Raw genomic sequence first — 21,075 nt, forward strand, 5'->3', positions numbered from 1 at the left:
ATCAGCTTTCAATTTCGTTTTCCTTGCTTGACTTTTTCAATGCTTTTCAATAAAAAATTGGTAAATCTTGAACAGTGGTATGGTCTGAGCTTGGGATGGTTGGCCCTGCATGGTTAAACCTTGTAATATTCGCCTTTCGCTAATATAGCATCGAGTTTGGAATTTGCTTGAGGATTTGTGACAAAATCCATATAATTTCGATATCCCATTGTCTCTAGAAACGGACTGGTATCTCTGTTGATTTCTCCTACAATGACTATATGGAACCTTGGATTATCCTTTTGAATTTCTAGAACTATGTTACGCAGTTCTCTGTCAGCTATAGGGTAAAGTTCGATGACGGTCTAGTATACACGTTTACTATGGTAACATTTGTAAAAACACTTGGCAAGAAGCGAGGACGTATTTTAACGGCAAACAGCTCGATATCTGGCAAGGAAAGGGGTGGCACACACTTTCAGAGGAATTGGCGACCAGTCCTTAGCTATGTATGTTATAAGACCTCCACCTTTTGCCGAAAATTGACGGTCTTGACGAATAAAGTAATAATCGTCCAGTTGTAGGGCTTCATCGAGCACTATGTGCTATTGGATCTCATTTTGCCATTCTATTTCATTTCTTTGAATCTTAATTTCTTGCAGAGATATGAAACTCAGATTTTGCATATTGGCAATAGTTTGTTCTAGGTGAATGAACTTTCCTTGCAGACTATAGATGATAAGCCATAAATCCATAAATCAGATAATAGTATATATTGCACAAAAGGACGAAAAAACTGTTAGCGAAAGTGCATACGTGTCAGCTCATATAGAGCGCATCTAATCTAGATCGGGTATAAAATATAAATAAAGTCTCGACGGCCCATGTTATAACTGCAACGCTTCTAATTTCTACAATACTTCACCCAGCCCAAGACACTCAAGCGTAACGATTCAATTTTGACCATTAAACGGTTAAATTCATTCAACGCAAACCAGTTAGAGGGTTAATTTGTTTGATAATTAACGGGTTATTAAAACAAAATTGTGCACCCCACCATGCCAATCTCCCCTTCCCACTAACCCTGAATATTTTTTCTGTTGACCACTGTGTCCTAGAATGATTATTGTACACATGTACATAACATGATGCAGCAAGCAATACGCTCAACATCTAAATGCCACGAACAAGAACTTACCGTACCCCTCATTAAATGTGCATATGTCCACTATAACATCACAAACACCACCACAAAGCCTTGGATGAGTATACTCAAGAATTACATTATAGATTTTGATGGAAATTTTAAAATAATTTATCATGAGTTAGAAAAAACTGAGCAGTGTTTGTATAAAGGCTGTACAGTCTGATAACAAGTATATGATCGAAGGCTTCGGGAGGCTTCGGATCGAGCCGTGGGCAACGAACTCAGTGTTCGAAGCATTCGATTTGCAATCGATTGAATTCGGCACTCAGTGGCTGAAATGACGATAGTTCGCCATGGTAGAGAATACATGGAGGAGTCGAATGTGTTCCTCACTTAGTGAGCGGATGAAAGTCATCTCGTCACATTGGTAAGGAGTGGTGAAATGTTAAGATTAAAATCCAGTGCATAAATTACATATCCTACCGTACTGGCTGTTGTCGATCCACTTACCTAGCTGAAGATGTTCGTGATATCTGTGTTCATGTACAATTCTGACATAGTCCGGTTTGCTAATTGGGCGCCCATAACGAAATTTGGTAATCTTGGTAACATCAATTTTTCCAGAAAAGTAATACGAAGCTGTTAACATTGAAAGCGACATTAGAATACAAATAAAAGTCTTTAAACTACCACACGGTGATAGACTTTCAGCCATTTTAGCCATATACAAAGTGAACCAACGTTTTAGCTGTCACAAGCAAGCATATTATACTTGATATGCACAGCTCCTTTTGTCTAAACAATCAAATGCCCGCACCGATGATTGGCAAAGAAAACAACACAATAGGTTTGCCTGCATGCATTTGCACACTGTGCGTTCGGCAAACATGTATATATAGAAGGTTCGACACCGGTGAGAAAGGTCGTAATTCCACTGTAGGCGTTTGTCACCTGTATCAAACAATACTAGTTCTGTTTTTGGTGACATATTTTGCCTTACTCTCTCTCTCTCTCTCTCTCTCTCTCTATATATATATATATATATATATAATACCTGTTGAACTGGTTTTAACAGGTACCTGTTGCAACTGGTATTTGGTGACAGGTATTAAATGGTATTAACGGGTGTTAACTGGTATTGACAGGTATTAAATGGTATTAACAGGTGTCAACTGTTTTCAACAGGCATAACAGTTTTTAACTGGTATTAACAGGTATTAACTGGTATTAACAGGTTTCAACTGTTTTCAACAGGTTTGAACAGGCACAGCAGCTTTAGCTGGTATTAACAGGTATTAATTGGTAATAACAGGTTTCAATTGATTTTAACAGGCATAACAGTTTTAACTGGTATTAACAGGTTTCAACTGTTTTCAACAAGTTTCAACAGGCAAAACAGTTTTTAACTGGCATAAACAGGTATTAACTGGTAATAACAGGTTTCAACTGTTTTCAACAGGGGTAACAGCTATTAACTGGTAATAACATACTGTATGAACTGGTTTCAACGGTTTTCAACAGGGGTAACAGGTTTTAACTGGTTCTGTTTTCAACATGTCTTTACTGGTATTGAAAACGTTTCAACAGGTAAGAACATGTATGAAAGGTTTTAAGCTGGTTATAACAGTAGGATTTTCCACAGGTTCAATTGTTTACAACAAGTTATCTGGTGAAAACAGGTGGCGATGAATTTCAACAGGTTAAAATTACTCTTTACAGTTGCACATGATGTAGGTCTAACACTTTACAAGCAAGTTAAGGCGAGGGAGAACTTCCAGCAGATGGAGTAAAAATCACTGATAACAAAAATCTGAAAATATCATTTTATTCTAATAAAGTTAAGACAAGTTAATGGATCAAACATGAATGGCAAAAGTATAGTACTGCACAATAATGCAAAGTTGAGGGCAATGAAAAAGAAAACATAAATTTGGAGTCTAACAAGAAAGCAAACTTCTGAAGTAAACACTTTCATATTACACATTAAAAACTTACATATATTATGAAATACCAACTAAATATGTTCATTAAAACAATGACTTCATGTATTGCTGTGGCAAGTAAGAAAGGAAACTCTATCTGTTAAAACAATATAAAGGTTAATTTTTTATCAATCATTATATCAAAATAAAAGTTACAGCTGAATAGATAAAAGTTATTCAAGAGTTAGCATTACGAAACTATGAAGTCTGCAATTCTGCCTGCTAGGCAGACAATAATAATCGCTGTCAGACAGTAACCTTTTGAAAGGAATTCATTCTTAACTTGGCTACCAATCAGATCTTAAAACACAATATTTACCTACAGAGCATGTAAAGCATTTGTAATGCATATTTATACTGAACACATATGTGACGACAATATACTGTTTCTTTGGAGTTTGAATAAAAATCTGAATACTGTTTAATGGCATTTGTACATACTGATTACTAGAAATGTTAATTTAAAAAAAAAAGGCAAAAGCGGAAAGATGACTTTGCCAAGTAAAAGTCAACATCAGTCTATAATAGTGTTGGTTAAACCACTTTCAAGAAAAAACTGTCCAGAAGATCTCCATTGAAAACTTAAGTTGTCATTGACAGCAACATACTTTCCATTTCCTGAATTTAATTAAAAAACTAAATACCATATAATGGTAAACAATAACTGTTAAAAACATAATAATAAATATGGGTTTAAATCCTACTTTGAAAAAAGAACTGTCTTGTATGGAAAAATTCCTCTGAAAAGTTAACTTGTCAGTGACAGCAATATGCTGTCAGTTTGAATAAAACTAAAGACTGTTTAATGGTAAGCAATAACCATTGAAAAAAAAAATATGATACTAATGTTTTAAGGCCTTCTTTGTTTTACGATTGATGTCAGCTTCTCGGATATGTATTTGCTGAACCTTGCAGCTTCCTCAGTAAATTGCAGCTTTCTTTCAAACGTTCCACGAATTGTGCTGCAAGAAACAAAGCGTATGAACACTTAAGAATTGACTTATCATGATTAACAATAACAGTGTGGTCCTAAAACTTAACAAACTCTCTTGCGTTGCTAGATGAGTGCTTTCATGTTTAGAATGTCTCACGATATTTATCTCTGTTGGTATCCAACCTGAATGGACTAGCAATCACAGTCTAACCAAGAACATTCTTTTGGTTTACAATTTGGGTTTGCTCAATCTTTTGGTTGGAAAAACTACACCACTATGGTAGTTTCATTGTAGGCTTCCTGTCAGAACTCAAAGGCAATAAAGAACCAACCAAAATGATATCAGTTGTTAACATGATACTGGAATGCATAATCCTACTGATATATAGTTCTGTCAGTGTTAAAAATTACTTACTCCTGAAAAACAGCTTATTCAGTAAATTATATTGTACACTTGTGTACTAAGTCATGAGCTTGTAATATAAATGGTTACTTGTTTGAAAGCTTTTCATAATGACTAACCTTCCATAGCATTAACCTTCACGGGAGACAACAGCGGTTTTGCATCTCTGTCACTGTTGAATCTTGTGCAAGCATTTCCAACGACTTTCGTTTTCAAAGTGTTGGTACCCCAAATCGACACAAGTAAAGTCTTCACGAACATAGAGTATTTCTCTTAACTACAAATGGCCTCCCACTTGTCTTCAGGAAGCCCAAAATCTGCACCAATATTGACCTGTGAACAGAAAGTATGATATACCTGTAAGTATATATACAGATATAGCACATGATAACTCACATTATCATAAACATACATTTACATTAAAATTTTATATCAACATATTGGGAGGTAAACATTTAAATCTAGGTCCCTCAAATTATAAGCCAGGAATAGCAGCTTTATCAAATATTTACTAGCTTTTGCACTATAACACCAAGTTATTTTTTAAAGCTTAATAACCATGTTTATAATTATCCCAAATCAGTATTAAATTGGCCAAACTTATGACGCTTGTACGTAAATGATGTACCAGACTGTTTTTTTTATTTTATATATAAACAGGTTATGAAAAGTATCTAAATAATATCATTACACATTTGGGTACAATAGTTAAACTCACCCTTCCATCTTTTTTCTCTATGTCACTTGTTCCTTTGCTTTTTGGACTCTCGGATAAACTCTTTCGTCCTGCAAGGGGTACAATATCATCTTACACCATTATGTCTTTAAGCCATATACGTTCTCCTCTTCTGTTGTTGCCTTCACACTGGTGTCGTACATCACAGGAAACCTCACCTGGATATTTGGTTTTTTAATTCTTCCTGGAAAAAGGAAATAGCAAAGCAGCAGTAGTCATCATTTGAAAAAAAAATAAAAAGTTGTCACCACAAAGTGATGTGAGATTTGCTTCCACAATAGTCTCAAAAAAGAATCCCAAAGTTTGAAGCAGACTAAATAAAGCTGAACATTTGAACCAGAGTGTCATCATCATTGCAACCAGAATCAAATGCCCAGACTACAGAGATAATAAAACATGGGCTAAATCTTTGTTTGTTTTTAAGATCTAAAAATACAAAATTTTAGAAACACAAATGCACTGAGCCAACTTATTTATAGGCCTAATTTTTTTAAGTTGTTATTTTGCTTGCTCACTTCACAAGTCTATTTAGACCTAGGCTAGAGAAGAAACAGTTCTTTGTCACACTAAGTTAGTTTGTCTTTCAGTCGTTTTTTTAGTCTTACTAGTAGTAGTAGTACTAAAGTATATAATACCGGTGACTAACCAACATAATTTGTTCAGCCTACTGTGACAGTAAGTTTGAAGGTCTAGCCTTGCTTTATTCAATATCACATAGCCTACCCATTTAGATTCACATGGGAAATTCAAGAAATCATTACCAAATGAGTGTAGACCTAAGCTTCAAGTAAACTATTGGAACTCAGTCCCAGCATTTGTTTGGAAATAATTTAGAAGATTATGTGCGACTGTTCAATCTAGCCCAATACACACATAACACATTGTTATCTGGTGTTTAGAATGCACAGTTTAGTGTTGAGAATGCACTGCAGTACTCAATAGAAAACCTAGGCTACTCACTGTCATTGCACTTGTGTATTGCGAAACGCTAGCCTAACAACGTCACAAATATTGCTTAGCGTAACACTAACCATAACACTACTTTGTGCCAGTGGCCTAACAATTAACGTTAGTTTTACCTCCAAGTTTAAGGAACAACAGGCCGATGGTGGCGGTTAATACTTCCATTCTTTTATAGATCTTCTTGGGTGATTAACAGTTGAAAGACTTGAAAGAGTGATCGTATTAAACCATGCCAGGCAATGCTTACACTGTGCAATGCAAGCTGCCGTTGCTCCTCGGTTTCGAAATTGAATATGGTGTTGAAGTCAAAGTTCAACAAACCTCGTACAAAATGTGATTATCAAAAAAATTGAAAAATTGTCTTTGGCCTCCCAATTTGAGAGTTTTATGTCACTGAAAATTACAAATATCCTTAATTTATATCAAAAATTCAAAACAACAGTAAATAAGAAAGGATTAAATCATAATACAATTTAAACATTAATTATTTTTATCTTGATCTTGACTTGGCAATATGCGTCTTACTTTCTTAAACTGTGCATCACTGATCTAAATATAGATGCGAGCTCGTCTCAATCTTTTGATGTATGTGTATGCTACGTATTCATATACTATCTGGAAGAACTCTCTCATAAATTTAATATGTGAATTTTTCATTTTACCTTAATGTACCAAATAGAATAAACAATTCAGTGATCAGACATATGTTATACCACATCTTTGCAGTGGCAAAGCCAGCGAGGGTGGGGAAGGGGGGGCAGGGGAAAGAGTACCTCCACAAAAAATTTTGGGGACGTGATGTCCGACGGTGAAAAAAAACGAAGGGAGCAAAAAAAAGGAAATAATTGCATCATTTTGCATATAAGCCCTTTTTGAGAAACAAAAATTTTCAAGCCCCCTTCCCCTCATACACCTTCCCTGACAACGGTGATCCACCATTATGTGCCTTAAAGTGGAGACAGAAATTTGAGCCCCCCCCCCACCTCAAAGCTTGAACAAACCAACATGCTTCGACTATGGTGCCCTGCAATGAGTCAATGGGATAGACATCCAACAAAATGATTTTATCTTGAGGACAGAACAAGATGTTGTCTTGTTCACAACCCATAACAATAGCGCACCCTCGTTTTATTAAAGTTTACTATTTGTTTGTGTCATTGTAGCCCCATATTACCCGGTACCTACTTTTGTCAAGCCATGTCCTGTTCTAGCCTCTAGCAATGATTCAATTTGTGTTTTGCAAGTTGAAATTGTGTAAGTTCAAGTACATAATGTACACCAGTTATGATCCAATAAACACGGAGTAGTCGAAAATGTACCGGTTTCAACAAGACAGGTACCTGTTGTTCACTACATGTTAACAGGTACCTGCTTAGAGCAACTGGTACCTGTATTTGTTAAAAGCAACTGGTTTAACAGATGCCTGTTAAAACCAACTGGTACCTGTTGAATGCAACTGGTGTAACAGGTACCTGTTAAACCAGTTGTTTTCAACAGGTACCTGTTAAACCAGTTGTTTCAACAGGTACCTGTTAAACCAGTTGTTTTCAACAGGTATTTTACCTGTTGAAAGCAACTGGTTTAACAGGTACCTGTTAAAACCAATTGGTACCTGTTACAGCTTACAGGTAATTTACCTGTTGCAACAGGTAATTAACTGGTATAAACTGGTTTTGGTCACAATACCTGTTAAAACCAGTTGTCGTTAACAGGTACCTGTTAGTCCCTGTTGGTTCCGGTTAAAACCAGTTGAAATTGTAACAGGTATTAACAGGTATATATATATATATATATATATATATATATATATATATATATATATATATATATATATATATATATGGTCAATTCCATGATAAGGTCAACATCATACCAAGAAATTTAAAATCATTGTACATTAAAATTGTATAAGTTTCCAATAAATAGAATACTTGTAGTTACTAAAAATATTTTTTTCACCCCCGAAACATTATTTGTTTGATTATGGGGTCGGTAATAACAAATGGTTCCCGTAGTAACTAAATTATGAAAAATACAGTGAAATTTCATTTTGTGCAGATTTGTACATAGTAATCATAGGTATCATCAGTTTTATGGACTAATTATATTTGCTATAGCATAGTGCTCACTTAAAAGCTTCAATTTTTTTTTTTGACATCAAGGCATTAGACAATAGTGGTGAATTGAAAACACCCTCGATTTACTGTCACGCGAGTCACAAAATTTACTGTTTTTTTTTTTTCTCCTTGCCTGCACAAGACTTTTACTCCAAATAATGAATATCAAGTCTTCACATAGATACCAAAAGGATTACTGAATTTTCCTTTCCAGAAGATATTCAAATTTTGCGGAAAATTACCCTTTACGAATGTCACGCGAGTCACGTCACGCGAGTCACGTCAATTCAAGATAGTGTTTCTACCTTTTTACTGTGTATTGGACTAATTATATTTGCTATAGCATAGTGCTCACTTAATAGCTTCAATTTTATTTTGACATCAAGGCATTAGACAACAGTGGTAAATTGAAAACAGTAAACACCCTCGATTTACTGTCACGTGAGTTACAAAATTGACTGTTTTTGTTTTTTTCTTCTTGCCTGCACAAAAGTTTTACTCCAAATAATGAATATCAAGTCTTCACATAAATACCAAAAGGATTACTGAATTTTCCTTTTCAGAAGATATTCAAATTTTGCAGAAAATCGCCCTTCACGAATGTCACGCGAGTCACGTCACGCAATTCACGTCAAATCAAGATAGTGTTTCTACCTATTTACTGTGTGAAAATTACAGGGATGTTATAGTTTGATGAATGAATCACTGATTAAAGATATCATATATGAATTCCCCTTTAATTAGGCAACTTGAATAATATGTGCACACATAATGCAACTAATTATAATAATTTCATTTGAAATATCAGAATTTAAAATCATGAATATTTATTCGCAATATAATGCCTATTTTATCACCACATTTGGAAAGTTAGCACATGTCATTGATTTTTTAGTAATATATACAAAAACATAATCTATATTAGTATCTGGCAATGCCATGTGCTATGACTTGACAACCTTAAGGTTTTAACTGCTCAATCATTCCCAAAATCCTATGATCGAATGTATCTTCTCAATATTACACTTTTGGTTTATTCAAATATGACAAATAAGAATGGTAATTTGAATCACATTTTGATAGTTCTGTTTCTTCTATAACTTTCAAATGAGTGACTTCAATTTAACAGACTAAATATTGTTATAAATATTAATTGACAAGATATATTGCCTGAACAACTGTACTACCCGTAAATTATATCACCTACTGTCTGCAGTCATGAAAGTAACTCGGGGACATTAATATCATCTGGACATTCCCAAGGGAAGTACCTTTTGGACACTTTCTACACCAATGAATGTTTTATTTCACTAGGCAAGATCTATACCTTTGATTCACTACTGCATTTGGTCTAGAACTATTCGAAAAGTGAACTTGTCACGCGAGTCACGTTTTCTTGTCACGCGAGTCACAATACATCTTCATCATTATTTTCATGCGTTACAACATTTTTTCAAAGTTGCATAGCAACTGAGGTAGAGGTGTTTTTCAACTTCGGTATGATTATAAAAAGTGATTGGAAATATTTTAATAAGACATGAGAAATCGAACATTTGTGTGTGCATTCTGATTTTTGCTAATAGTAACTGTCACGCGAGTCACGTTTAGTTTTTCGCCAATTTCACCCCCAATACTTGAGGTATAAATATTTTTTTTTTACTGTTGTAAGCATTAAGGCGTACTTCACTGACTACATGCATGCTTTTCTCCCAGGTAACTTCTTTATTTGTTTAATGATATCAAATAGAGAGGAATTTTAGTAAAAATGTCACGCGAGTCACCATGGAATTGACCATATATATATATATATATATATATATATATAGTGTAGAACTTGTTACTATCTTACTGCGTTAGGCTTATTTGCTTAGGGTACAGCAACCCGAGTCAACAGTAAACGAAGATGACGTACAGTATAACTTCTAAAACTTTGGACTTACCGAACTAGTTTGATACATTTAATAGTATAACAGACATGATAACATGCCTGCTAGGGGATTACGGGTAAGGATCCGAATTCACGTCATTATACGTGGAAATAATACCGAGACATAGCCATGAAATGCAGACCTGTTCCTGTTAAATTGAATATTCTTGTAGCTCCATGGTGCATGATACTCACGTGACGTGCCATGTTCATGATCATATAGTTACAGGGACTGAGCAATTACTTAATTTTAATATTCGTACCCTTTCCTAGAACGTTAGAACAATACTTTTCATTGCGGTGGTAGTTCATAACTAGACAACTACACCATTAACACCAATTACAGGAGAATAACATGATTTGTCAATGTCACTTTCCTTTCCTTTCATTCTGTGGCATTTTCATTTGTCTTTACCGTCCATAAGGGCTTTACTTAAAGGGTAACCTCCGTTGTCGCGGAATTTACCGGGTAACTTGCTTGGAAGTCAGTGGCGCTATTAACATTTTTTGTTAAATCTGTGAACCACTCAGCGCCCCCCCCCCCCCCCCATCCATACACACATTGCTCTCATTAAGCACTTCTTCTTCAGAAGTAAAACTTTTCTTTAGCGGAAATATTCGAAATGTTCGAATTGCCTACACTGTTCATTTAAGATGATGAAAAATGACCACATTTTCACTGTCCTGTATACCTTCTACCTTCACATTTCCACTATACCCTCTACCTTTGTTTTCTAGAAAGAGGGAAGAACTCCTCACTTTAAGCCCACTTTATTCTCGCAAATTCAGCAAGTTGTCTCTTTAAACAGCTCAAGATAAACACTTCTATATAATAAAACATCAGATCTGGTATATTAATCATTATAGTCATACTAGATGCTATTACTTTTTTCTCCGGTCGTCGTTCTACTGAAATAAATTTGTTTTCTGTAAAATGCGAGGTTATATCTCTGATAATTAAGTCATTACCCGGTATTCATAAATAAGACTTTGAGAGAGCGAAATACCACCCGCAACTTAATAATATCCTTACAGTTTACCATTCACAATCTGAATAACTATATCGTTGTTATATATTCTTATATCGTTGCACGTATATTGACCTAATATATACTGTATGTACGTGCAGTTATCTATACATAGGGCGAACGAAGGATTTTGCGACCGTGGGTGTTAAAAATGTAGCTAATTTTGAGGAAGGTCTGATTATTTTAGTTGAGGGCACTTTAAAGTCGTTGTTTTGCTTTCCCTGTAACTCAAAAATCATACTATCATCAACTGACCTTGGTATATGAAAAAAAAAGATATTATTCTAAAGATACATCAATTCCTTTGGAAAGATTTCTTATATTTAAAGTTTTATTTTGTATGCATACATTTGGATTAAACTAATACACAGGAAAGAATGTTTCTGAAGACGACTTTTCGTAATGTCTGCCGAACTTATAACTTAACTTCACTCTATATAAACGAATCATTGTATATAAAAAAAATCTTCTTGATCGAACGAATCACTGTCATTTTCGTTAGTGTCCATGGAACGGCTTCCTAGTTTCCGCGAAGACCCCCCTCCCCCTCCCCCACACACACACGTGTTCCCTCGAAGATCTCGCTGTTTTGGACAGGCCATGGCTACTGTAATTCAGCGCCCACAATGGTTATTTCAGTTTTATGAGAATCTTTTCATACTTTCAATATTGTGCAGATTCTCACATCTACGCTTCCTGACTGAGTTTCATACTTTCCAACTGGATCTGTCCGCATACAGTCGATTGGGCAAAGTGACCCATTCCATGCTTGTTGATCCTGCTTGGCTATGTTTGGCAGTAGTCCTGTTAATGTAGTACACTTTAAATTTGGAACTCTTTTGATATGCCAAGGAAACAGAGAATGTGGACAGTCGTGGCAAAGGGTCATCTTTCTATCAAGGTTTCCATTTGTAGGTTCGCACGTTTCCAGCGAAGTAAGCCAAACGTTCTTTCCATCAGGTGCGAGTGCCTTACCGAGTAGAATTTGAGCAATCATTTCAGTAGGATCACCACATACCCGAACATTTCCGTTCATGTCGCTGCACGGTCGGTGCCAGTGCATCGATTTCATTATGAAGGGTGCACCTTCAGTTGTGTGTCTCCAAGGTGTTGCTAACGCAAAGCCGTCCAACGTCCTTATGCTTTTATGGAAAGTAGGAAACGCTTTCGCTTCGTCCATACTAGCTTGTCTTCCATCTGGAGTATAAAGTGAGCCCTCGTGAGCTTTAAAACCATTCAATGCGTAAAACATTCCATTCCAGGATTCTGGAATTGTTTCCGCTAGTAATTTTAACTGAAGAGCATTTAACATGACCATAATTACAACATCCGGTTGAATTCTTTCCGTGAATAAAGTTTCTTTAAAATAGCCAATTGCGTCCCCGAAGAAGTCGTTGTTGGCGCTTACTTTTTTGTCATTGTGGCATGTAATATTAACATGTTTGGTATCATTCATTTCGTTCATACTAGCGCCTTCAATTCTAAAATCCTGATAGATAAATCTTAAACTACCGACTCGAGCTTCCTCCATACCCCAGCATCTCCACAGAATTGAATCTTGGAGACTGGTCTTCTCTGTCTTCCTGAGCGCCAGATCTACTAAAGATAAAAATATACCCCTCTCGGTAGATCTTCCAAGAACGACGATGGTCCTCGGCACTGATGACGTCGAAGCTCTTACGAGGTCATCTGTCGTGAATATATCAAAACTGCATCGCTTGGGTTGAAGCACCCAACCACTCCTCAACGTTCCACGTTCATTCCCAGCAAGGTCTCGTGTTACCCAGTCCCCCTCTGACCAGGATGGGTCGTATTGTGGGATAGACTGACAAGATGGAAGCTTGTCGGATTCTTCTCGTCTATCACTGTCACTAACTGCTGGTCCATCAATAAACAATTTAAATGGGCTTCCGGGAAGTTGTTTCTGGCTTGACCGAGAAATTTCCTCGACATATAAATCAAAAATACCTGGCAGAGTTGGTATATAACTAAAATGTATTTCCAAGGTATCTGTTCTACTAACATTTGTGGGTGCTACAGCAAAGATATGCTTTTCTCCAACCGCCAAAACACTGAAGAAATACTTTTTATGAAAGGCTTCATTCATTGATGAATCAACTTGTATCGTAAGTTTGGCTTCGATTCCAACAGAAGCTCGTACAAGTCCGTCTCCAAAGACTAAACATTTGCTTTTTGCACTCGTGCCCGTAACAATAGGTGTATGTCTACGTATCGGTCCGACATTCGGTGTCGAAGAACACTTGGATCGGTTCCTCGACAAGACGTTGGGCCTGTTCCCTGCAAATGATGCATCATTGTCTTGTAGGAATGATAAATTGGCAAGGGGGATATTTGATCTCTCTCTAGTATCATCCTGTATTTGTGTAGTAGGACTAGGACGTGACTCGGCCTGATCTGGAAAACAAAAACAAGGTAAAGAGATGACAAAATTAGAAATTAAAAAAGCACAGTTGATACTGTTTCAACAGAAGAGACATATGTCTACTGTAAAAGCGAAAAAAATTGAGATCAACACATCAGGCAGGGCTGAATCATGTATCCTGTCCATATATGTATGAAATAAAATCATGACTAAACAAAGTTTTAAGAACGTTTAAACAAAAGCTTTCATGAATCCAATTGAAAATTGACTATTCATAATAATGGACGTTAAAATATGAATCTAAGAGACTGACTTCGGTCAGCTTACGGCTTTGATAAGCCACTGATGGCTTCTTCGCGAGTTCCTGCTAGCGGGAGGATCTAAAATACATACATACATACATCCATACATACAAACAAGAATACGAACAGATCATATCATAATCAAAAATATTTATCAGTTTATATATACGGCGTGATATTTGTTTAGGATGGGGCCGGGAAGTGGGGACGACCTCGTCCTACTGTCACTGGTTTTGCAACCTTTCGCTGTTCATTTTGTCCGTTGTCTGTTTAATCTAGGCCCCCTTTAAATCTTTGTTGGCTCTAGGACAGGGATACCCATTGTCTCCCTTGATCTATTCATTCTGTTTTTGAATTGCTAAATCTTTTAATATAATGAGTAGACCCTGCCAATGAAAGAACCCGATGAATTTGTATTGGAAATTAGAATTGTAGGGCTCGTTCAGTATATATGCTGCAGATACCACTATCTATATTCAAAGTGATGATGGTATCTTCTGCAGCCTCCTTCAACATTTAAGTTTTAAATGTATTTCAGGTTTAAAGATAAATTTTGATTAGTCGCTGTCTTGTGAATTTAAAGGGTTCCTCTGTGCATTTGGATTGCTTACATAGCATTCCTTGGAGACTTTTGGTTGAAGGTTTTAGTCAGTATACACTTTGTGGTATATCTTGGGTTATCGATAAACTCAATTTATGTATTCTTGGAAACTGGTCCTTGACAAAATTAATTACAACTTGTGTATTCCTGTTAATAGTTTTAAACATGCTTTCTAATGACTTAGCGGGTATTTCGAATGTAAATTTTGTCTACAACATTTTGCTCCAGTCATCATGTAAGTCTTACTTTTAAATGGCATGAAACAAAGAGTATTGCAAGACAAATGTGAAATGTTACAAACAGATATTAACATTAATATCGTTACCTCAAGTGTATGTTCTTCCTGTTTCATTTGTATTGAGAACGTGCCACGGTTTCCTTGGCAACTGTTATATACTATATATTATTTGCACAAAATGTTATTCTGCTTGACGGAAATGACATTTCTGTCGTGATGTTTGGTTGTGAGCAGTATATATATATATATATATATATATATATATATATATATATATATATATATATATATATATATATTTATTTATATATATATATATAAATATATATATATGTATGTATATATATATGTATATGTATATATATATATATATATATGTATATATATATATATATATATATATATATATATATATATACAAAACGTACAAGTGCAGCTGTCTACAATAACTTATCTAGATTACCATTTTGTAAATAAACAGCTGCAGGATAAATAAAACTATTTCTATATACATTAATTCTGAATTTGGTGTTATTGCTTCGTTTCTCAAACTATACCTAGTAGTCTCTCGATGTAGAGAGTTAAGTTCTGTATGCAAAGAATGTCTGTCATTTCTCTGTATGCAATTACACTTCTAATGAACTCAAATTTAGCAGCATTGTTAACAGTACTCATAAGAAAGTTAAAATCTATAGTAAAAATTCTAGAAAAATACTTTAAAAAAGTAATAATTCTCTTATTATCTTTTATTAGTAAAATGTGATACCAAGCAGAAACAGCATATATTATGTGTGGTAAGATATTGGCAGTAAAAACTCTTTTTTTACATCAACATGAAAATATGGAACTATATACGATAGAGTTGAGACTATGAAGTACACCCGTTTCAGTATTCTGCTTATATGACCAGTGAAACTTAGTTTTTGTCATCAATACAAACACCTAGATATACTGTATGATGAGTGCGTTCTACTTCCGCATCTTTAATTGAGATTTTAGTTAACTTACATGATACGGGACCTTCATGTTTTATATTTATATTCTCAAAAACCATTTCCTTAGATTTCTTTGAATTTAGTCTTAGATTCTTCCCATCACACTGATCTACAATACTTGATACATCAGTTTTATAACTTGCTTGGACAGTCTGATGCGTTCGCTTTGATACATTGCACACTATAGCAGTGTCATCAGCATATTTCACCACAGTGCATTTAGAAGTAGATCGTATTTCGTCAGTATATATTGTGAACAGTATAGAAGACAGAGGACCGGCTTGAGGGACACCAACACTTATTTTCGATTTTTCCGTCAAACCAGCCATTCATAAAATTTGATATCCAATGTAACAACTATGGCTCTTCAACGAACCCTTGCATGTCCTGGATTAAACGATTTGGAAGAACCGTGTTAAAAGCACTGGCAAAATCAAGAAATAGGACCTTAGATATAGTAGTATCGGTACATGACAACCCCTTCATATAAGCAAATCGATTGCTATCTCCGTATTGATCAATAGCTTGGGTTATTTGAGGCACGATCAATTTCTGCATACAATTAAAACTTATACAGGCAAAATCAATTGGTCTAAAATCATTTACCGATCGTGGAGTTGACACTTTGGGTATAGGGGCTGGTATCTCACATTGTGCTGTACATTTATTGAAAATAGTTGTAAAAATATCCGATAGTTTATCGGTACAAAATTTATATACCCACCAAGCTGTATTGTCAGAGCCACCAGCTATGCCATTCTTTGGAGACTTAAGGCATTTTGTAACATTTTTTACTTCAAATTTAAAGTTTTCTTTATTCGTACGTTCAGGCAAAAACAAGGGTACATCTAAGCATAAGGAATCATTGAAACATCCGAAATAAACATTTAGTTCATTTGCCATTTCTCTGCTTACAGTTTGTTTTTCATCATTGTCCGGCGATCGTACGTTTCTAAGTAAGTCCCGCAGAGATTAAGAGTCAGCAGTTACTTCCTGAAAAACAGTGGTTCTATTCTGATGTACGCGTCTGTTAATATCTCTCTGTATTATATTCTTAAGTAGGGTTGATAATGGGGTTGCCTTCTTTGGAACACACATGTCGCTCACAAAGTTAATATAAAATGATACCACTTCAGTAAGTTCGTCTATATTATTGGAGCTTTCTCTAAAAACTTTCCAATCAGTGGTATCTAACGCGTCTCGTTAAATATCAATCTTGTCCTTTGATATATCGGCTTTCAATTTCGTTTTCCTTGGTTGAATTTTTCTATGCTTTTCAATAAAAATTGGTAAATCCTGAACAGTGGTATGGTCTGAGCTTGGGATGGGTGGCCCTGGTTAAACCTTGTAATATTCGCCTTTCGCTAATATAACATCGAGTTTGGAATTTGCTTGAGGATTTGTGACAAAATCCACATAATTTCGATATCCCGTTGTCTCTAGAAACGGAATGGTATCTCTGTTGATGTCTCCTACAATGACTATATGGGACCTTGGATTATCCTTTTGAATTTCTAGAACTATGTTACGCAGTTCTCTGTCAGCTATAGGGTAAAGTTCGATGACGGTCTAGTATACACGTTTACTGTGGTAACATTTGTAAAACACTTGGCAAGAAGCGAGGACGTATTTTAACGGCAAACAGCTCGATATCTGGCAAGGAAAGGGGTGGCACACACTTTCGGAGGAATTGGCGACCAGTCCTTAGCTACGTATGTTATGAGACCCCACCATTTGCCGAAAATTGACGGTCATGACGAAAAAAGTAATATTCGTCCAGTTGTAGGGCTTCATCGAACACTATGTGCTATGGGATCTCATTTTGCCATTCTATTTCATTTCTTTGAATCTTAATTTCTTGCAGAGATATGAAACTCAGATTTTGCATATTGGCAATAGTTTGTTCTAGGTGAATGAACTTTCATTGCAGACTATAGATGATAAGCCATAAATCCATAAGTCAGAAAATAGTGTATATTGCACAAAAGGACGAAAAAACTGTTAGCGAAAGTGCATACGTGTCAGCTCATATAGAGCGCATCTAATCTAGATCGGGTATAAAATATAAAGTCTCGACGGCCCATGTTATAACTGCAACGCTTCTAATTTCTACAATACTTCACCCAGCCTAAGACACTCAAGCGTAACGATTCAATTTTGACCATTAAACGGTTAAATTCATTCAACGCAAACCAGTTAGCGGGTTAATTTGTTTGATAATTAACGGGTTATTAAAACAAACTTGTGCACCCCACCATGCCAATCTTCCCTTCCCACTAACCCTGAATATTTTTTCTGTGGACCACTGTGTCCTAGAATGATTATTGTACACATGTACATAACATGATGCAGCAAGCAATACGCTCAACATCTAAACGTGACGAACAAGAACTTACCGTACCCCTCATTAAATTTGCATATGTCCACTATAACATCACAAACACCACCGCAAAGCCTTGGATGAGTATACTCAAGAATTACATCATAGATTTTGACGGAAATTTTAAAATAATTTATCATGAGTTATAGCAAAACTGAGCAGTGTTTGTATAAAGACTGTACAGTCTGATAACAAGTACATGATCGAAGGCTTCGGGAGGCTTCGGATCGAGCCGTGGACAACGAACTCAGTGTTTGCAGCATTCGATGTGCAATCGATTGGATTCGGCACTCAGTGGATGAAATGACGATAGTTCGCCATGGTAGAGTATACATCGAGGAGTCGAATGAGTTCCTCACTTAGTGAGCGGATGAAAGTCATCTCGTCACATTAGTAAGGAGTCGTGAAATGTTAAGATTAAAATCCAGTGCATAAATTACATATCCTACCGTACTGGTTGTTGTCGATCCACTTACCTAGCTGAAGATGTTCGTGATATCTGTGTTCATGTACAATTTCGACATAGTCCGGTTTGCTAAGTGGGCTCCCATAACGAAATTTGGTAATCTTTGTAACATCATTTTTTCCAGAAAAGTAATACGAAGCTGTTAACATTGAAAGCGACATTAGAATACAAATAAAAGTCTTTAAACTACCACACGGTGATAGACTTTCAGCCATTTTAGCCCTATACAAAGTGAACCAACGTTTTAGCTGTTACAAGCAAGTATATCATACAGTGTGGTCAGTTAAAACTCGATTGCGAGATGCAGGTCATCAGGGCTGATACAGTTGGTTGCTGATACATAAAGGTTGTGAGTTGCTTGTGGCAATTTGTTTTATAATTCTACAGTTATTGACCGGTTGATATAGGTGTTAACTGCACGTTTAACGACGCAACGTAAAACAATACAAATATCAATGGCCGGATTATTGATTATAACAATACAGAAACAATGTATTACTTAAACAGCTGTGCAGGCTATCATTTCGCGCAGATTTGTAAATGTTTACCTAGCGTTGTAATTATGCCTGCTTATTCACTTAATGTGCAAACCGTGTGCAAGTCGGGACTCGACACTCCTCTCCTGGGCTGACTCCCTGTTGAGTGAGGATATGAAATTAATTATTCCTGTAAAGTTTTAAAGTCGCCCTCGTATGTCGGACTGTTTTTATACTGTATCTTTGTGTTACTGGGCGTCAGTGTTGTTTGTGTTAAGTAAGTGAACCCTCAAGACATTGTGTTATACTGTTATTTTTTATATATACTATGATGTCTAAGGGCTGTGCGTAAAATATGTACTGTAGTCTGCTGGGAAAGTTTCATGCCTGTAATTTCATGAGTATAAAGGTCTGTTCAAAAGTAAAGACTAAACTAAGCTGAGAGAGCTCTCCCTAGCCAGTTAACCGCTAAGATCCAGTGCCTCGCCAACAAGTCATTGGACCAGAATAACGTTGGACTACATCTGTGCGGTAGTTCTTGAGCTGCAACAGAAGTAGTAACATTATTATCGCTAAACTGGTCTAATTCATTGTTCAGTACAACTACTAGACAATGTCAGCAGAACTGAAGAGTGTTGCTACATGGAAAGTCTAAGTTAACCTTGAAGAATAACACTACGGTTACCAAATTTGTTGTCGTTTACATACTATGATGATCCGCATCACACTGTACCAATACATGTCAGCTACGTTTCGTAATGTTCAGATATTGATTAATTAAGATATCGTATCTAAATATCTCATTATCTTAATGTACAGATACTATTGTATTAAGATACTTTTGTATCTTAATACTTCAGTATTCTCAACTTATTCGAACCTATAAAAAAGGCAACTTAAAGTCTGTACCAGTTGTGGATATATATGTAGGGGAGCGTCTGGACCATGAGTGTCTTTTATAATCATCTGTCACATAATTATGTTTTTTTTTTTACGACGAAGAAGTGACAAAATCTACAAAGATGAGATGAAATTGACTACTTTCGTTCGCTACATCCTGTGAATGTACACAGGAATCTTCATGTAGAGATACAAAAGATCTCAGTATCTCAAAATCTTAATGTACAGATATTAAAATATTGAGATCTCGTATCGCAATATCTCAATATTCAGGTTTTTATATATGAAGATATCGTATCTAAATATTCAATATCTTAGTGTAAAATATTAGGATATTAAGATCTTGATTTCAACATCTCAACGTATAGATATTGAGATATTAATATCTCGCATCTCAATTATTCAATATCTGAAAGCACATATTACGGTACAGAAGATAATTCACCTCAAATATATTAATATCTAGTTGGGACTTTAAAAGCTCCGTAGTTGGCAGATCAATTTCAAAATAAAATATGGGCCAATAAATTAGGATCGAGGCGTAACTCTATGGCACTACATTTCAAACACGGTGACTCTGTACAAAAGCATTTTAAGGATATAGTAGAAATTTTCGACGGGCACCCAGTTATTGGCCATGCAATCAACCAAAACGATCGTGTTGTTCACCCGCGAGTCAATCTACCAGATTCTTTATAATATGTTTTTAACTGCACTTGAAGCAAACCGTGTTCCACAAGTGGATATTGTAACGGACAGATTGTTACATGAAGATATGGTAATGCAACAGCGAACAAAGAGAAAAGGATGTGGTCACATCCAACAAAATTGTACAGAACCCGCTCAAGTTGAGCAGATATATGACTCCAGAGGCCAGATCGGTAAGCAACATGTCAGGCAGGGGGCTTAAAATGTAAAGGCTAAACGAAGAGACAGTGGTAACCTAGACAAGGAGAGTGTTTGGTTGGTAGAACGGCACGTGGTGTCAGCTATTGCCGGTGATCCATTATACAGTTGGATCCATGGGCGGGATTACGGGGGGCAAGAGGGGGCATTTGCCCCCCCCCCACTTTTTCCCAAACCTTAGTTCACTTTTTTTGTCGTTTTTGCAGACAAAT

General features: G+C 35.9%; 3 protein-coding genes across 6 annotated transcripts in view; 1 reads left to right on the top strand and 2 right to left on the bottom strand.

Annotated features, from left to right (window-relative positions):
* Positions 1–1,893, bottom strand: part of LOC139973672 (uncharacterized) — a 7,654-nt gene extending 5,761 nt beyond the window's left edge. Inside the window, exon 1 of the mRNA XM_071980497.1 lies at positions 1,637–1,893. Coding sequence (XP_071836598.1) covers positions 1,637–1,850 — 214 coding nt within the window. The 5' untranslated portion in view covers positions 1,851–1,893. The remainder of the gene's footprint in view (positions 1–1,636) is intronic.
* Positions 1–21,075, top strand: part of LOC139973681 (fibrinogen-like protein 1) — a 122,132-nt gene that overhangs the window by 77,675 nt on the left and 23,382 nt on the right. Inside the window, exon 1 of one of the 4 annotated variants that reach the window (XM_071980513.1) lies at positions 15,241–15,534. The exons of 2 other annotated variants lie outside the window; for them this stretch is intronic. In XM_071980513.1, the coding sequence (XP_071836614.1) occupies positions 15,528–15,534 (7 nt within the window). In that variant the 5' untranslated portion in view covers positions 15,241–15,527. Of the gene's footprint in view, positions 1–15,240; positions 15,535–20,595; positions 20,839–21,075 lie in introns of those variants that run through there. One more of the 4 variants, XM_071980509.1, reaches the window with a different exon arrangement.
* LOC139973674 (uncharacterized) lies at positions 7,692–19,030 on the bottom strand. The gene is made up of 2 exons (XM_071980500.1): positions 18,592–19,030; positions 7,692–13,631 (listed from the first exon to the last, which is right to left on the bottom strand). Exons 1-2 carry the CDS (start codon positions 18,794–18,796, stop codon positions 11,872–11,874), a joined length of 1,965 nt encoding a protein of 654 aa, XP_071836601.1. The 5' UTR covers positions 18,797–19,030; the 3' UTR covers positions 7,692–11,871.

This window comes from Apostichopus japonicus, chromosome 9, assembly GCF_037975245.1.
Source record: "Apostichopus japonicus isolate 1M-3 chromosome 9, ASM3797524v1, whole genome shotgun sequence".
Taxonomy (NCBI): domain Eukaryota; kingdom Metazoa; phylum Echinodermata; class Holothuroidea; order Aspidochirotida; family Stichopodidae; genus Apostichopus; species Apostichopus japonicus.